Source organism: Staurois parvus, unplaced genomic scaffold (assembly GCF_062004578.1).
Source record: "Staurois parvus isolate SC_StPar_1 unplaced genomic scaffold, SC_StPar_1.0 ptg000234l, whole genome shotgun sequence".
NCBI classification, from domain to species: Eukaryota; Metazoa; Chordata; class Amphibia; order Anura; family Ranidae; genus Staurois; species Staurois parvus.
The window spans coordinates 7,535,217-7,548,645 of record NW_028318030.1 but is presented as its reverse complement, the minus strand read 5'-3'; the positions used below and the strand labels follow the sequence as shown (position 1 = coordinate 7,548,645).

Here is a 13,429-nt window from a genome sequence, read left to right as displayed (position 1 = left end):
CTGATGTCAATATTTGCTTATTCCAGCCTTTAAAGGCTTTCTTCTATTTAGAATGTGATCGAAGATGTTAAACGCTACTGTATAGTCAGCTCTTTAGTAACAATGTTTTGTGTTAATGAAAATACTGCTTTGAAGGTTTGACACCAGAACGTTAACCTCTGGATATTTGTGCTAACCTATGGATATTTTGCAATGATTTTCCAGGTTCCCACCACAATGGAAATGTTCTGCTGCTATGGCCCGGTGGTCCCAGATGGATATGGTGCCTGCTATAACCCACAGCCTGAACACATCCTTTTCTGTATCTCAAGTTTCCAAGACTGTAAAGAGACTTCATCCACTATGTTTGCCAAAGCTTTGGAAGAAAGCCTGACTGATATAGGGGACCTTTGCCTAAAGTACAACACCAAGTCACAAACATCAGCTAAAGAAAGAAAATCAGAGGCTAAGAATGGGCATAGAACCTAGCTGACTGTACACAATTTATGTATTAATGTATGGTAGATATATTTTGCTAAACAAGTAAAAAAAGGAGTAACAGAAAGATAAGTTAAAATAAAAGAACATTACATTAAAAAAAAAAATCTATAAAATCTCAAATGTTCTAAGTGACAAAGTCATGGATTTAATGCACAGGTCCAGCAAACACAAGAAAAACCTATATGGGCCTTTTACTGCTGTGTTTGTCCCCACTGGGAATATTCCATCTACCCAAATGTCTTCAAAGGGTAAGTTCACCTTTAAAAAAAAAAAAATCATCAATGCACATTTGTGCATTTACCATTTTTTTCAGGAGCCTGCAAAGCATTGCACAAGTGATCAGCAGATCACTGGTCCCATGCAGAACTCCTGCAGACTGTCAGTGTAAGTTGTCTGTCCATACATCCTATGGGCATGTATACTCATGCTGACAGGAAGACTCATTGGAACTACCACAGCACTCAAGATCGCCATGGTAGTTCACTGAGAACTATCCACAGAGAATGTTGGTATTTGTAGGGGATTAATTTACAGAACTCTGTGAATGAATGACGTGGCCATGTGGGTGGAGCCCCCATACGGCCATGCTCTTTTCAAAAAGTGACAGCTGGTACGGGGAACTTTTTGGATAGGAGGGAGGGCTTGGACAACCGAGCCGCTGCAGGAGTGGGAAGATGTTACATGTTTCGCCCTAAAGATGGGTGGAACATGTAACGTGTTGCCGAAGGTGAACTTATCCTTTAATGGTGCCAGAAAAAAAACAGGAATAGACACGCATAGTAATTAAAGAAAACACATTTTCTCAGTAGTGTGTGGAAGAATTAGAAAAAGAGAGGAAGGCTCCTCTAAGTTCAGTATTGACAATGTATTCAGTAAACAATGGACAATTTGCACTTACAAGATAAACGGTTAAAAAGGCTCATCGTGTGGTAATTAGATCCAGGTGGGACATCCAGCCGTCTAGCAGCAGCCTGTTCAGAGGTCTGAAGAAGAAGCCTATTGAGCATGCTCCAAAATGCATTACCGCCCCCTTTACCTGCTACATCTGACTCTGCTCTCCAAGCTTCATTTTTGATGCACAGGCACATCCTGGTCTCTACTTCCTGATCCTATAGGCATAGTCTGCTGCTGGATGGCTGGATGTCCCACCTGGATCTAATTACCACACAATGAGCCTTTTTAACCGTTTATCTTGTCAACATTGCACTTAGAGGCGCCTTCCTCTCTTTTTCTTGTTACTGCATTAGAGCCTTGCTTCCACTCTAAGAGCTGCCTAAGTGTTACTGCTCCCATCCATCCCTGATATCCATCTGGCACCTTTATCTTACAGCTACAGAGGTTGGGCTCCAACAAGCACACCCTATACAATATACATTTTGTGGAAGAATTAGAACCACTGTGAGGCATTTGTTGCTTTCTTTGTCCCCATTGGGGTGATTTCTGCTCACTTTCTGTCTAGTGGATGGCTGTCAGGCAGGGGAAATAACCAATGGGGACACTGAAAGCAATAAAAACCTAAGTGAGGTTCTAACCTTTTTCCACTTAAAAAAAAAAAAAAAAAAAAGTTTTTGGTGAAGTTATGCTTCAATATAAAACTACTGGTGGTGACTCCCCCACCCCTCGAGCATCTAAGTATTTTAAATAGATAAAACTTTAAATAATATCATAAAAATAGGTTTGGGTGACCTCAGAACTCAAAGCTCTATAAAATCACTATTATGCAGTCTTGTGTATGCTTTCAGTGCTCCTCTGCTCCACAAATATAATAAAAAGTAGATTTTTATACTTTATACTATTATTTTAGGATTTCCTAAGGTTTCTACTTAAAAGGATAGCCATTCTTTAAGCCCAGTCTATGCAGCAACTAAGAATAGAGATGTCCTCTCTATTGAGGAGAAAGTAGGGCTAGTGCAGTGTTTACCTAAGCTGACCTTACACATCAAAATTCAGCCAGTTCAGCAGGGTTTGATTGATATCTATCAAAGGGACATACTGGAAAACTTTTGTCGACCAGCTGATCAGTGTATTCTGACAGTGGAGGGTCCCGTTTTAAAATGCAATATCCCAGCAGGGGAAATTCCTCCATCCACTTTGCTATGGCCAGGTTACTCCAGCACATTGCATGGAGTTCTCAGTGGGTGCCTGACAGAACATCGGAGCCCCGTAGACAAACATGTGCTGAGGTTAGGCATTAAAGAACAGGCAGAAGGCATAAAAAAAAAAATAGTCACCAGGATTGCCTATGGTCTATGGGCAGCTGCTGTAGGCCCATTATGAACTTACCACGCTTTGTTCTGCAGTGTGTGTGTGTGTGTGTGTGTGTGTGTAAGTGGCCATCCTGGCAAAGGCTGGGCTTTGATTTCTCAAGTCAAAGCCCCCAGCAAGAACAGTGAGCAGCACAGTAGTGACAATAACAAATCCCACTTCAAAACTTCCAAGACTAGCATTCAGAAATAGGTTCCTAAATTTCACACTGCAGAGGTCATAGACACAAAAGTTATATACCAGAAAGTGCACTGCTATTTTCCAGGAGGAATTCAAGACAAAGTACACTTTTTAGAGTACTGCTTAGGCATAATTAACACTTCTAGCTGTTCCTTACATCATAGCAAATCTTCATTTTTTTCCATTTAAGATTCACTTTAACAGACTAGTCATATCTAAGAGCTAGTCATCCATACAATCCATTTTCAGCTTAAACCTGGAGCAAGCCTAGTAAACACTATGTTGGCCCAGTGCAGGCCAAAGAGTAAAAAACAGCTGTCAAAGTCAGTCACGGCATTTCATCACTTACTTGCTGCATATATTTACTTGACATGATGGCTTACTTTAAAAATACTGAAATATGGTAATCAGTGCTGATGAATTCATATAAATTGTTATAGATCAAATATTTATGCCAGTTTATTATTAATCCCAAACTCTTGAGCTTGTGGGTCACATTCAAAATAACAAGCAAGAACAGCAATACAAAAAGCAGGATTCAAAATGTGGTTGGTAATCCTGCTAAACGATCAACAATACAAAAAAAAAAAAAAAGAAATTACATTTGTTTGGCTGCATGCTTACCAGACATGCATAGATAAAACAAGTATTCCAGAGTGACATGAAACCCACCCGCTGAAAGACATGCACAAATATCAAAACTGGCTTGCTGCCATATGTGGTTCCTAGACCACAAGATGAGGACCAGCGCATTAACTATTCAAATGACAATTAAGACGCTTTGAAGAATACATTTTAAAAACCAACAAAATGACATACAGATAGACAAGTTATATAAAAAATATAGTAAAATAAAATGGGGCTAATCTTTTACACTTAGAATGGGCCATCTTTTACACTGAAAGCATACATGTTGGAGAAAAAGTTTCAATATATTCAGCTGTGAATTAACTTTTTAGCGAAAAAAAATTAGCTTAAACTGATAAGCCATATTAATGAGGGCATTTATTTGTGTGTGTATACTGTATATGATGCACTTTACAAAATATAATATATATTATCCTCCATGAGAATTTACCTTCTATGTTTCTTCAGAGTTAATGAGTGCAATAGGAATGCATCAATTCATGAGTAATTCAAAAATATATATTTTTTTGTAATTCATGTAAACAATTGTCTGTTCAGAGTAACATTGTGCCAAACTAGAATCTTGTGTAATTAGTATGTAAATAATGTAGTTCTTGATTAACATTGCCAAGGTCTTATTAGCAGAAGCATGCAGCAATTATGCTGTAATAAGCACTACCTAAATGATGATTTCCGAACGCAAATTAGATTAGACTGGATTCAGAGAGTCAAGACCTTGTGTATGTAAAACTAATATTAGATTTTGCTTAATACAACATAACTTATATGTGTTTTTGTCTGCAACCAGTCTGGTTTTAAGTATGTTATGCCGGTGGTAAAATGACCATCAGATAGTAGAAGAAACATATTGCCAGCTGCAAAATGGAAATAGTCAGGTTTTAAATTGGTATATCTAGAAAGGCTATCTTGAAAATGTTCACCATCATGTACCGAATAATGCTCAATTTCATATAAAGACAACAGCAATAATTTATGATAATTTATAACTGTGCTAGATAAATATACTATCCTATAGCTTAACATTAAACATATCTAATAAGTCATTCACCCATCCATTCTGATCCTCTATGCCTGAAATCTTCCAGAGGACTTCAAATGCTTTGAGACACAGAAGGGTGATCAGTTTTTAGGTGTATATTCTTACCAGCCAATCAATTGTTCTTATAAAAAAATAATGGCTAGAAGAAAAGCTTAGGTCTCTTAGACATGAATACATCACCCAACCCAGTTGTTTTGCATATGACATGTCTATGGGTAGTTTAATATGTATAATGGAACAGCAGCACTGAATTGAATTCTGGGATGAACTGTATAGAAGAAAAGCTAGCAATTCACATCAGGTTTTGAACTACTATAACCTAAGGGTCTGCTTGCAGAATGAGGAGTGAGCATGTTTGAGACAATGCTAGTCTACTGCAAGTAACTAATCCAAACAAGTGGAGGTCTAGCAAAATTTGAAAGTAAAAGAAAAATAAAGAATACTACCAGAAGTAGCGATTACAAGAATGAAATATCATCATATGGAAATTACCAATAAATAACAGAAGTATCAATAACAATGTTCTTCAAATAACTTCATATAGAAAACAGTAAAGTGCATCCAATAATATAGTCCCTGTAGTGTCAGAGAGGTACATGATCAGTAAAGCCACAAAAACTGCATTAGAAAAACTGCAATCAATTTCAGGTGAAATACTTGTGACCCTACAGTATATCTGAGAGCTGGATGACAGTGGTATTTGCTATTTTACTTCCAAATTTTGGTAGCGCTGCATTTGTTTGGGTTAGTTATTTCTAGTTGTGAGTGGAGTGAGATCACCTTTTAGTGCTAGCTGATAACCTATGCCTGGTTTGTCATTTAAACTGGAGGCGGTTGCGCAGGTGTATTTTAGGTTCATTTTCTGTAGTCTACTGCAAGTGTTAGCCACCATTTACACAGTAATCCAGCACAATGCAGATTACAAATTAAATATGAAAATGGTTTAATACAGTTTTAAAAAAATATGTATTTTACAAGTCAGTAAGCAAAGTCAAGACACCTGCAGAAGTAAACTGATCTTGCTTTCTTAACTCCATAAGATTTGTAATACACAAAGGAAAACTGCTTTTGCTATGAACTCACTGTGAAGATTGTAGAATAACTCAGAAGACAGCATGTCCATAAAACCAACATCTGACCAGCTGCATGCCATTTTGTCAGGGACAATAAGATCTCATGTTGCTTTCAATAAAATTGCCGGGAGCAACATTAACTGGTTGGGTATAGTAGCAAAACCTAGTTGTGTATGCTGTTAAAAACAAAGCTTGTTGATTTTATGGACACTTGCTGAGGCAGAATGATCCAATGTCTTCAGTTAAGAGCAAAAGTGATTTTCCTTTTTGCACATTACTGGCAAGTGCTGAGTAGTGTCTACTTATATACCATTGCTGTAATCTGGAGACCTTCCAGAGATGATTGTCTATTCATTTCCCACAATGTCCGATTTTTTTTGCAACGTATAAGACTTTAGTGCCAAACTTGTAAGTAATAATGAATCAGCCTCAAAGCTATGCATAATGAAATATAGAGTGTGTGTATTTTGTAATAATTTATACAGTATCTCTAAAGAACTATATATAGTATATTGATTTTTTGTTTGTTTTCCAAGCGAGTGATAATAAAAAAAGAGAAAACTGCCAATGCCCTCTTATGACCAGAGTAATTTCTATTTAATAATTAAAAAAGAAAAAAAATTAGTTATCACAATATTCTTCCACAGGGCATACTATTTTATAGGAACATTTCTCTGCATAATGTAAAATTCTATCGACATATATGCATTTTTCCAAGCTCAGGCAAGAATTCAGATTTAAAATTTCACTTATTAAAAGGAATGAAGCTCTAGCATATCAGTGTTTTGAGGCAGTTTTTGCATTTGGTGGTTTGTTACCAGAGTCGCCCATATGCATTAGTTTAGGTACCCTTTGCATAGGATTCAGACATAGGTGTCTGCAAGGATCCCTTGTCAGTTAACAATTTCAAAAGAATACAGACTGACATTTCTATTAACAAGTAAATGGCAGCACAGTTTACTTGTTTAGTTATTTATTTTAACAGGCACACTCCATGCAAGTAGTGCTGCAAGGCAGAAGTGCTAACCACCTAGCCAGTGTGCTGACCTTTGCTTTTAGCCAGGCTAAATGGCATGCTCTCACAAAATTAACTTTAAAATATTCACATTTATCCAATTTGCAAGGCACTTTTAGACATAGGTTTTCAATAGTCCCAGTCAATGCAAAAAAAGTTGTAACTGCATAATAAATACATGGTTAAAGAGTAACTCCACTTATATTGTAATTGAATGTTATTAAAAATTACCTTTCCGTTTCAATCTGCAGTGCTGTAATTTTCTGTAAAATGCCATACAAATATGGAAACCTGGAGGAATTCTGTACACAGCTGGTGTACAGAACGCCCCCAAAAAATGTAAATTCTTGCTTGTGTGATTGACTTTCTGATTTTCTCAGAAGTCATATTTTGGGCATCCTCTGCAACAAAAATGTAATATTCAGTGAGATACTCCAAAAAGGGAAACGCATGTAAAGGGATATAGATCCTGCTAATTTCATCATTAGAACCCTGCAACTACAGCAGCTGATTGGTAATAACATCACTACCATTCATTTTGCACATGAGCATAGGCAAACAGCTGTTTCTTCAGAATTCAAAAAGGTAAGAATCTACGTTTGTTAAAATCCTTGGCATGTACATTTGATCACCAAGAGAGGAATGTGTTTTTTTTTCCCTCAACAAAAGTGGAGTTACTCTTTAAGCATCCAGTGAGAATAAGCCCATAGACTGCATTGTCAATTTGTAGGTATTTACAGAATACTGGAGGGAGATAAGAAGGGAAAGATAATAAGAGGAGGGGTGTAGAACAATCAAAATCCTTGCACTGTGAGCCTTTTAAATATATACAGTTTAAAGTGATTCTAAAGGTTCTTTTTTTTTGTAAATAACAAACATGTCTATACTTACCTACTGTGTGCAATGGTTTTGCACACAGCAGCCTGGATCCTCCTCTTCTCGGGTCCCCCACAGGCTCTCCTGGCCCCTCCCTCCTGTCGGGTACCTCCACAGCAAGCAGCTTGCTATGGGGGCACCCACTGCTCCTTGTGTCCACTCACACACAGAGCCATGGCTTGGTCCTATTCCTCTCTCTCCTCATTGGCTGACTGGCTGTGATTGACAGCAGCGGGAGCCAATGGCTCCAGCTTGCTGTCTCAGCCAATGAGGAGGCAGAGATGCGGGACAGCAGAGGCTGTCGTGCACATTGCTGGATTGTGCTGAGGTAAGTACTGAGGGGGCTGGGAGCACTGCTGCACACAGAAGGTTTTTTTACCTTCATGCACAGAATACATTGAGCCTTTACAACCACTTTAATGCTAAATGCAGCTAAGGCCTCATTTACACTTGCAATTTTTACCACCCCTCAACCTCTCCCCCGTTGCTGCCAAGGTATTAGCTTGGAGAGTACACGTCAAAGATGCAATGCTTTGTGTCTTTGCTATAATTATACCAGCTGCAAAGCTATTCAATTGAATGGGGCTGTGCTGCAACTGCCACACAACCGTGCAGAACTTGAGCAGTTGTGGAATAGTTGTCTGGTAATTGGGGGGCTAAACCAACACCTGTCTATTGCTTTCAGAATAGCAATCTGAACAATGATCACGCTTCAGATAGCAAAGCAAGTCTAAACAAGGCCTAAAAAGTGCTAATACTGCACCACAACTCAAAAGGTAATCTAACAGTAGTGGAAATAGTGCAATAAAACTTCTAATCACATTACATTAAGTGTCCATAACATCATAACAGTTACCATCTATTAACCCTGTGTGGAAAAAAATGCACAAACATGTAACAATGCATCTGTCCATGAAGTTTCCTTTCAAAATAAAGTTGTTCTAAAAAGTAACAAAAACAAAGCAATGTGTGTCTTTTTCCTTTACTCCTCTTCACCAAACAAATTAACACTCCTATGAATTCACTGCAATATACTTTGTGAGCCCCACACGGGATATCAACTAGAACAGACACCAGAGGTATTTGATGTTTGACTCAGCAAGGCCTAAATACACTTGAAGTCAATATTAGTATGAATTCTATCATATACAGTACATCTTTCTTTATCCTCACATGCCATTCCTCAACTCTGAGCAATGCTAGCAAAACTAAAATACTTGAAATAGTGTTTTAGCACTTTTTTTTTTTATTAATCTTTTAATAAAAGTATATAATTAATCCACTCATATTGTAAGGTGCTATATTAGCATTTCCAATAAAACTCTGCCTCCAGCATACACTGCACTGATTCACAATTTTATTGCTTATCAGTCTCCTATATCCTTTAAATTACATCCTCCCATCTGACAGGTCCACCCATGTGGTAACACTGCAGACAGGAGACACCGGAACTAATCACTGGGTGTGCAGAGCACATCAGAAGGGGTTTTAGGAAGCATGTATAGTCTATTTTTATATATATATATATATATATATATATTAAACAACCCAGGAGGGTTATTGCATTGGACGGTTGGGGAATTAAACATATGATTTCAAAGGCGGACACAAACTGGATATATACCTTCAAGACTGTCACTGAGGGGTTTGAAATTAGATATAAACCTAAATTGTTTTATCAGTAACAGTTAGGAACCAAGGTCATGTGATTTAAATAGTACTTGGTTTACGGATTTAATGATTATGTGACAAAGTTATTTGGTGTACATTTTTGCCATGTAATTGTACTATCAGTTACTTTACTAAAACTGGAGAGTGAAACATCTGGTGCAGCTGTGCATGGTAGTCAGTCAGCTTCCAACTGCAGCTTGTTCACTTAAGCATCGACAAAAAAAAAAAAAAACCCTGGAAGCCGATTGGTAAATTAACCACTATATGTATTGTTTTAATATACTGTACTTTATTCTTTATTTGACCTGTTATGACCAGTGTCAGAACAGGTTCAGTAATTGGAGAATTTATGAAGAGAGGGTACATACTCAGAAGAATGCGCATGCATGCATCGGCCCCATTTGCCAGCATTGCTTTGCCTATTTGCTCCATCTGTTTTGCCAGAATTGCTGAAAATTATGGAATGGCATGTGAAGATAAAGACGTATATGAGGGGAATAACCAACTTCAAAAAGGTATTTGGACCTTGTTGGGTCAAAGGTCAAATACCTCTCTTTAATGTTATAGATGGCCCCAAGTATGAGGCTGCAGTGAATGCAAAGAGATGTTAGTTTTTTGGGTGAAAAAAAGTAAAGTAAAAACAGACAGACACAGTGTGTACATGTTTTTATTACAAAGAATGAATAGATATTAATTATATTTATTATGAACACATAATGAATGTAATTTGATTATAGGTTTTGTTGCTCTATTTACATTCTATTTAGATTACTATACCCTGGTGGTTGTGAGCTACCTATCGTCAATGGGAATGTGATAGTAGATTGTGACGAACCCACACTGGTTACTCCTAACCCCTGCATTCCATGTTGCTTACTCCTAACCAATGCATTTCGTGCTGCTTACTCCTAACCAATGCATTCCATGTTGTTTACTCCTAACTCCTGCATTCTGTGTTATTTACTCCCAATCCCTGCACGTCTTACTCCTGGCCCCAATCCCTGCACTCTGCATTTCTTACTCCTGACCCCAATCCCTGCACACTGCATTTCTTACTCCTGACCCCAATCCCTGCACACTGCATTTCTTACTCCCGACCCCAATCCCTGCTTTACTGATGCTTGCACTCTGCATTACAAGCTACTTCTCCCTGAACTGTGTATTACTAGATCCTGACCCTCCTACTGTTCATCACACACTGTTGTATTCTACTTTTCTTACTCCTGACCTCTGCACTCTGTATTACATACCACAGACCTCTGAACTCCACAATACTTATTCCCAACTCCTGCACTGTGGGCTACTTAATACTGACCTCTAAACTCTGCATAACATAATACAGACCTCTGAACGTCACATTACGTATCCCTGATCTCTGAAATCTTAAAAAGACCTTTCAGTGCATTGCTAGGTTATCAGGTTAAAAAAAAGAAAAATAAAAAGACAAAAAAAGCACACTGCACCCAGGTGATCTTTGATCTGCGCCATATTGTTCAGGTAGATCACCATCTCTCCAGGGTTGCCTATCCCTGCTATACAGATTCTAAAAAAAAAAAAAGCAAGTGGTCAGACTTACTTGAGCAGTGTTTATGACAATATGGTGAATGCTGGACCATACTCTATAAGGTTAAAAACCATGTGCTATAATGGGCATGTCCAGCGCTCAAAAATACTCATTAGTTATGAAATACTCACTAGTACACAAATAGATTTTTCACCATGCTAGGAATCAGCAACAGGAAACGACTCATCCCTTTTATGAATAGGAAAAGGTTGGGGTCTATTAACACACATGCTGTTTTTGTTCATTTAACAAGTTGAGCAAAGAAAGCAACAGTCCCCAACTCTTTGGAGATGAGAGGGATAACACAGCTGTAGTCTTGAAGCACACAAAAATGCACACAAAATGCTCTTTTGCACAAGGAGATAAAAGACTTATTGAACATTGTTGGGTCCTGAGAGGACGACTATTCAGGTAGTGCCTACTGACATTGCAAATAACTATCAGCAAAAAGAAAAAGGTCAAAGAAAGAGGTTATCATATTCTTTAAAAGTTCAGTTTAAATTGTATCTAAAGTAATTAGGTGTTAGAATCCTTGCTGACTGTCTGTCCCCCTGCTAGGGAGATTCAACCACCCAATTTGCCCTGACCATTGTCAGGGGGTTTGAAAGTGGAGGCAAACCAAATTGTTGCCACCAGACGATCTTCCAATGGGTATACATGTTTTGGTTACCACAGTCTAAGAGGTTTCCCTCACTTTGGAGAGATTTTCTGTCATTTTCTGCTGTCTTCAGGACAGTAAATGAGGAGATATATTCCCAATGGCACACAAGTGGCAGTTTAAACTATCCCCCACTACCCCACTAAATTCAAAATGGAAAAAAAAAAAAAAAAAAATATATATATATATATATATATATATATATTTATTAGATACATAGTTATCTTTAGATATACTTTAAGAAAACCAAATCTATTTGCATGGTTGTATGGAATATTGTTTTTATTAAAGATGTGCATGATGGAAAATCTGGGTTCTTTTTTACATTTTGATTTAATTCACTAAGTCAATCATTTAGTTTTTATCATAATTATTCATTTTTGGAGTGTTTTCATTATTTCAGGTGGGTATGTGTTTTTCCCGTTTATACCTTATTTCCCGTTTATACCTTACTGTATTTATTGCTATATGTTTCCATTTCATATCCACTTCTTTTTTTTATAAGAAAAAAAGTTAATGCAAAAAGAATTGACTGATTCAAAGTTTACAGTGCCACTCATCCGAATAAAATGAATGAATCCATTAAGTTGAATTCATTTCCCCATTTCCAACTGACTTTGTTAGGTCACACATATACAAAAACTAAAACAAAATGGTCTCTCAAGTTCAAGCCAAATACAAAAAGAATCTCTTTAGAATAAAAACACTAGTGCATCCAAATTGAAATGGATCACTCATTATGTCATTATGTTATTTTGAATGCTTCAAACTTGAACAAAAGCCCTAGACTATTGCATAATGTCATCTAAATGAAGGAAATGAATGCCAATTAATTTGTTGTTTTCGTTATAATTTATTTCAGATTAGTTGAAACTCGTTACTATTGAGAATCAGCATTTTGGAAACATCCGAATCGTCGAATCACACAAATTTCATCCAACTTTCAATTTGTAACACAATGAATTACACAGTTTAGTGTCTATTTTTTATGTCACTTACTACACACTTAACTTTCAAATATATAAGTTAAATGTAAAAACTGTTTTACTAAATAAGAAACTGCAAAGAGCAATCACTTGCAAGCTTTAAAAGTTATGTGTAGTTACATCAAAGATTGTGGAAATTGTTGCCATAGGTTTTGTACAATACACCCTGCAACACATTATTAAAATAAATTACAGTAGGGATTATCCAGTAAGACAGTAAAAAAAAAAAAAAAAAAAAAACATTATGGACATCAGTTTTGAGCAGTCAGTACTGTGAAAGATGATTGTAGATTGCATTCTATGGCCTACTGCCCACAGGGAATTACCGTAGAAAAAAAACCCAAAAAAGACAATATCTTCTTGGTTGCTTCAGATAGGAGATCTGGGGGGTATTGACTTACTTTAAAAAGGTTACAAGGGAGCTGTGGGCACCTCATTCATTAAAACAAATAAAGCTGTGTAAAATTACACTTCCTGTTCATGTCCAGGAGATTATAAAGTAATGTAAGACAAAGTAATTTTCAATATATTAGACAAACACCTTTAGAAGAACATTTGTCACAAAAAAAAAAAAAAAAAAAGAAAGGTCTACATGTAACCATGTAGTGTTCTTTGCTGTATCTTGAATTGAAGAAAGCACCTGTCTTTCTTTGCCCTAACACATTCTATGTTATAACTGTATGTGATCTGTGTATATCTGTTTTTTAGGAAAGTCTAGTTTCACATGGAAAAATGTAACTATTGTAGAGGGCCTAGAATTATTTTTATCAATGTAAGAATTATTTTTGAGTTAACAAGCATAATGCTTATCCATTCCAAACTGCTAAGTGAACAGTGTTCTTTTATTTTTATAATGTGGAATATATACTAGCCTTTGTGTGAATATTTTATTAGGATTATCTAAAGATTAAAAAAAAAACACCTCTATGCTTAGATGTTAATATAAAGAAAAAAATAAAACTACACTTGGTTTA

General features: G+C 36.8%; 1 protein-coding gene across 2 annotated transcripts in view; it reads left to right on the top strand.

Annotated features, from left to right (window-relative positions):
* CHAT (choline O-acetyltransferase) overlaps positions 1-13,429 on the top strand; it is a 306,928-nt gene extending 293,499 nt beyond the window's left edge. For both annotated transcript variants that reach the window (XM_089680057.1, XM_089680056.1), the window contains one exon: positions 205-13,429. In XM_089680057.1, coding sequence (XP_089536183.1) covers positions 205-468 — 264 coding nt within the window. In that variant the 3' untranslated portion in view covers positions 469-13,429. The remainder of the gene's footprint in view (positions 1-204) is intronic.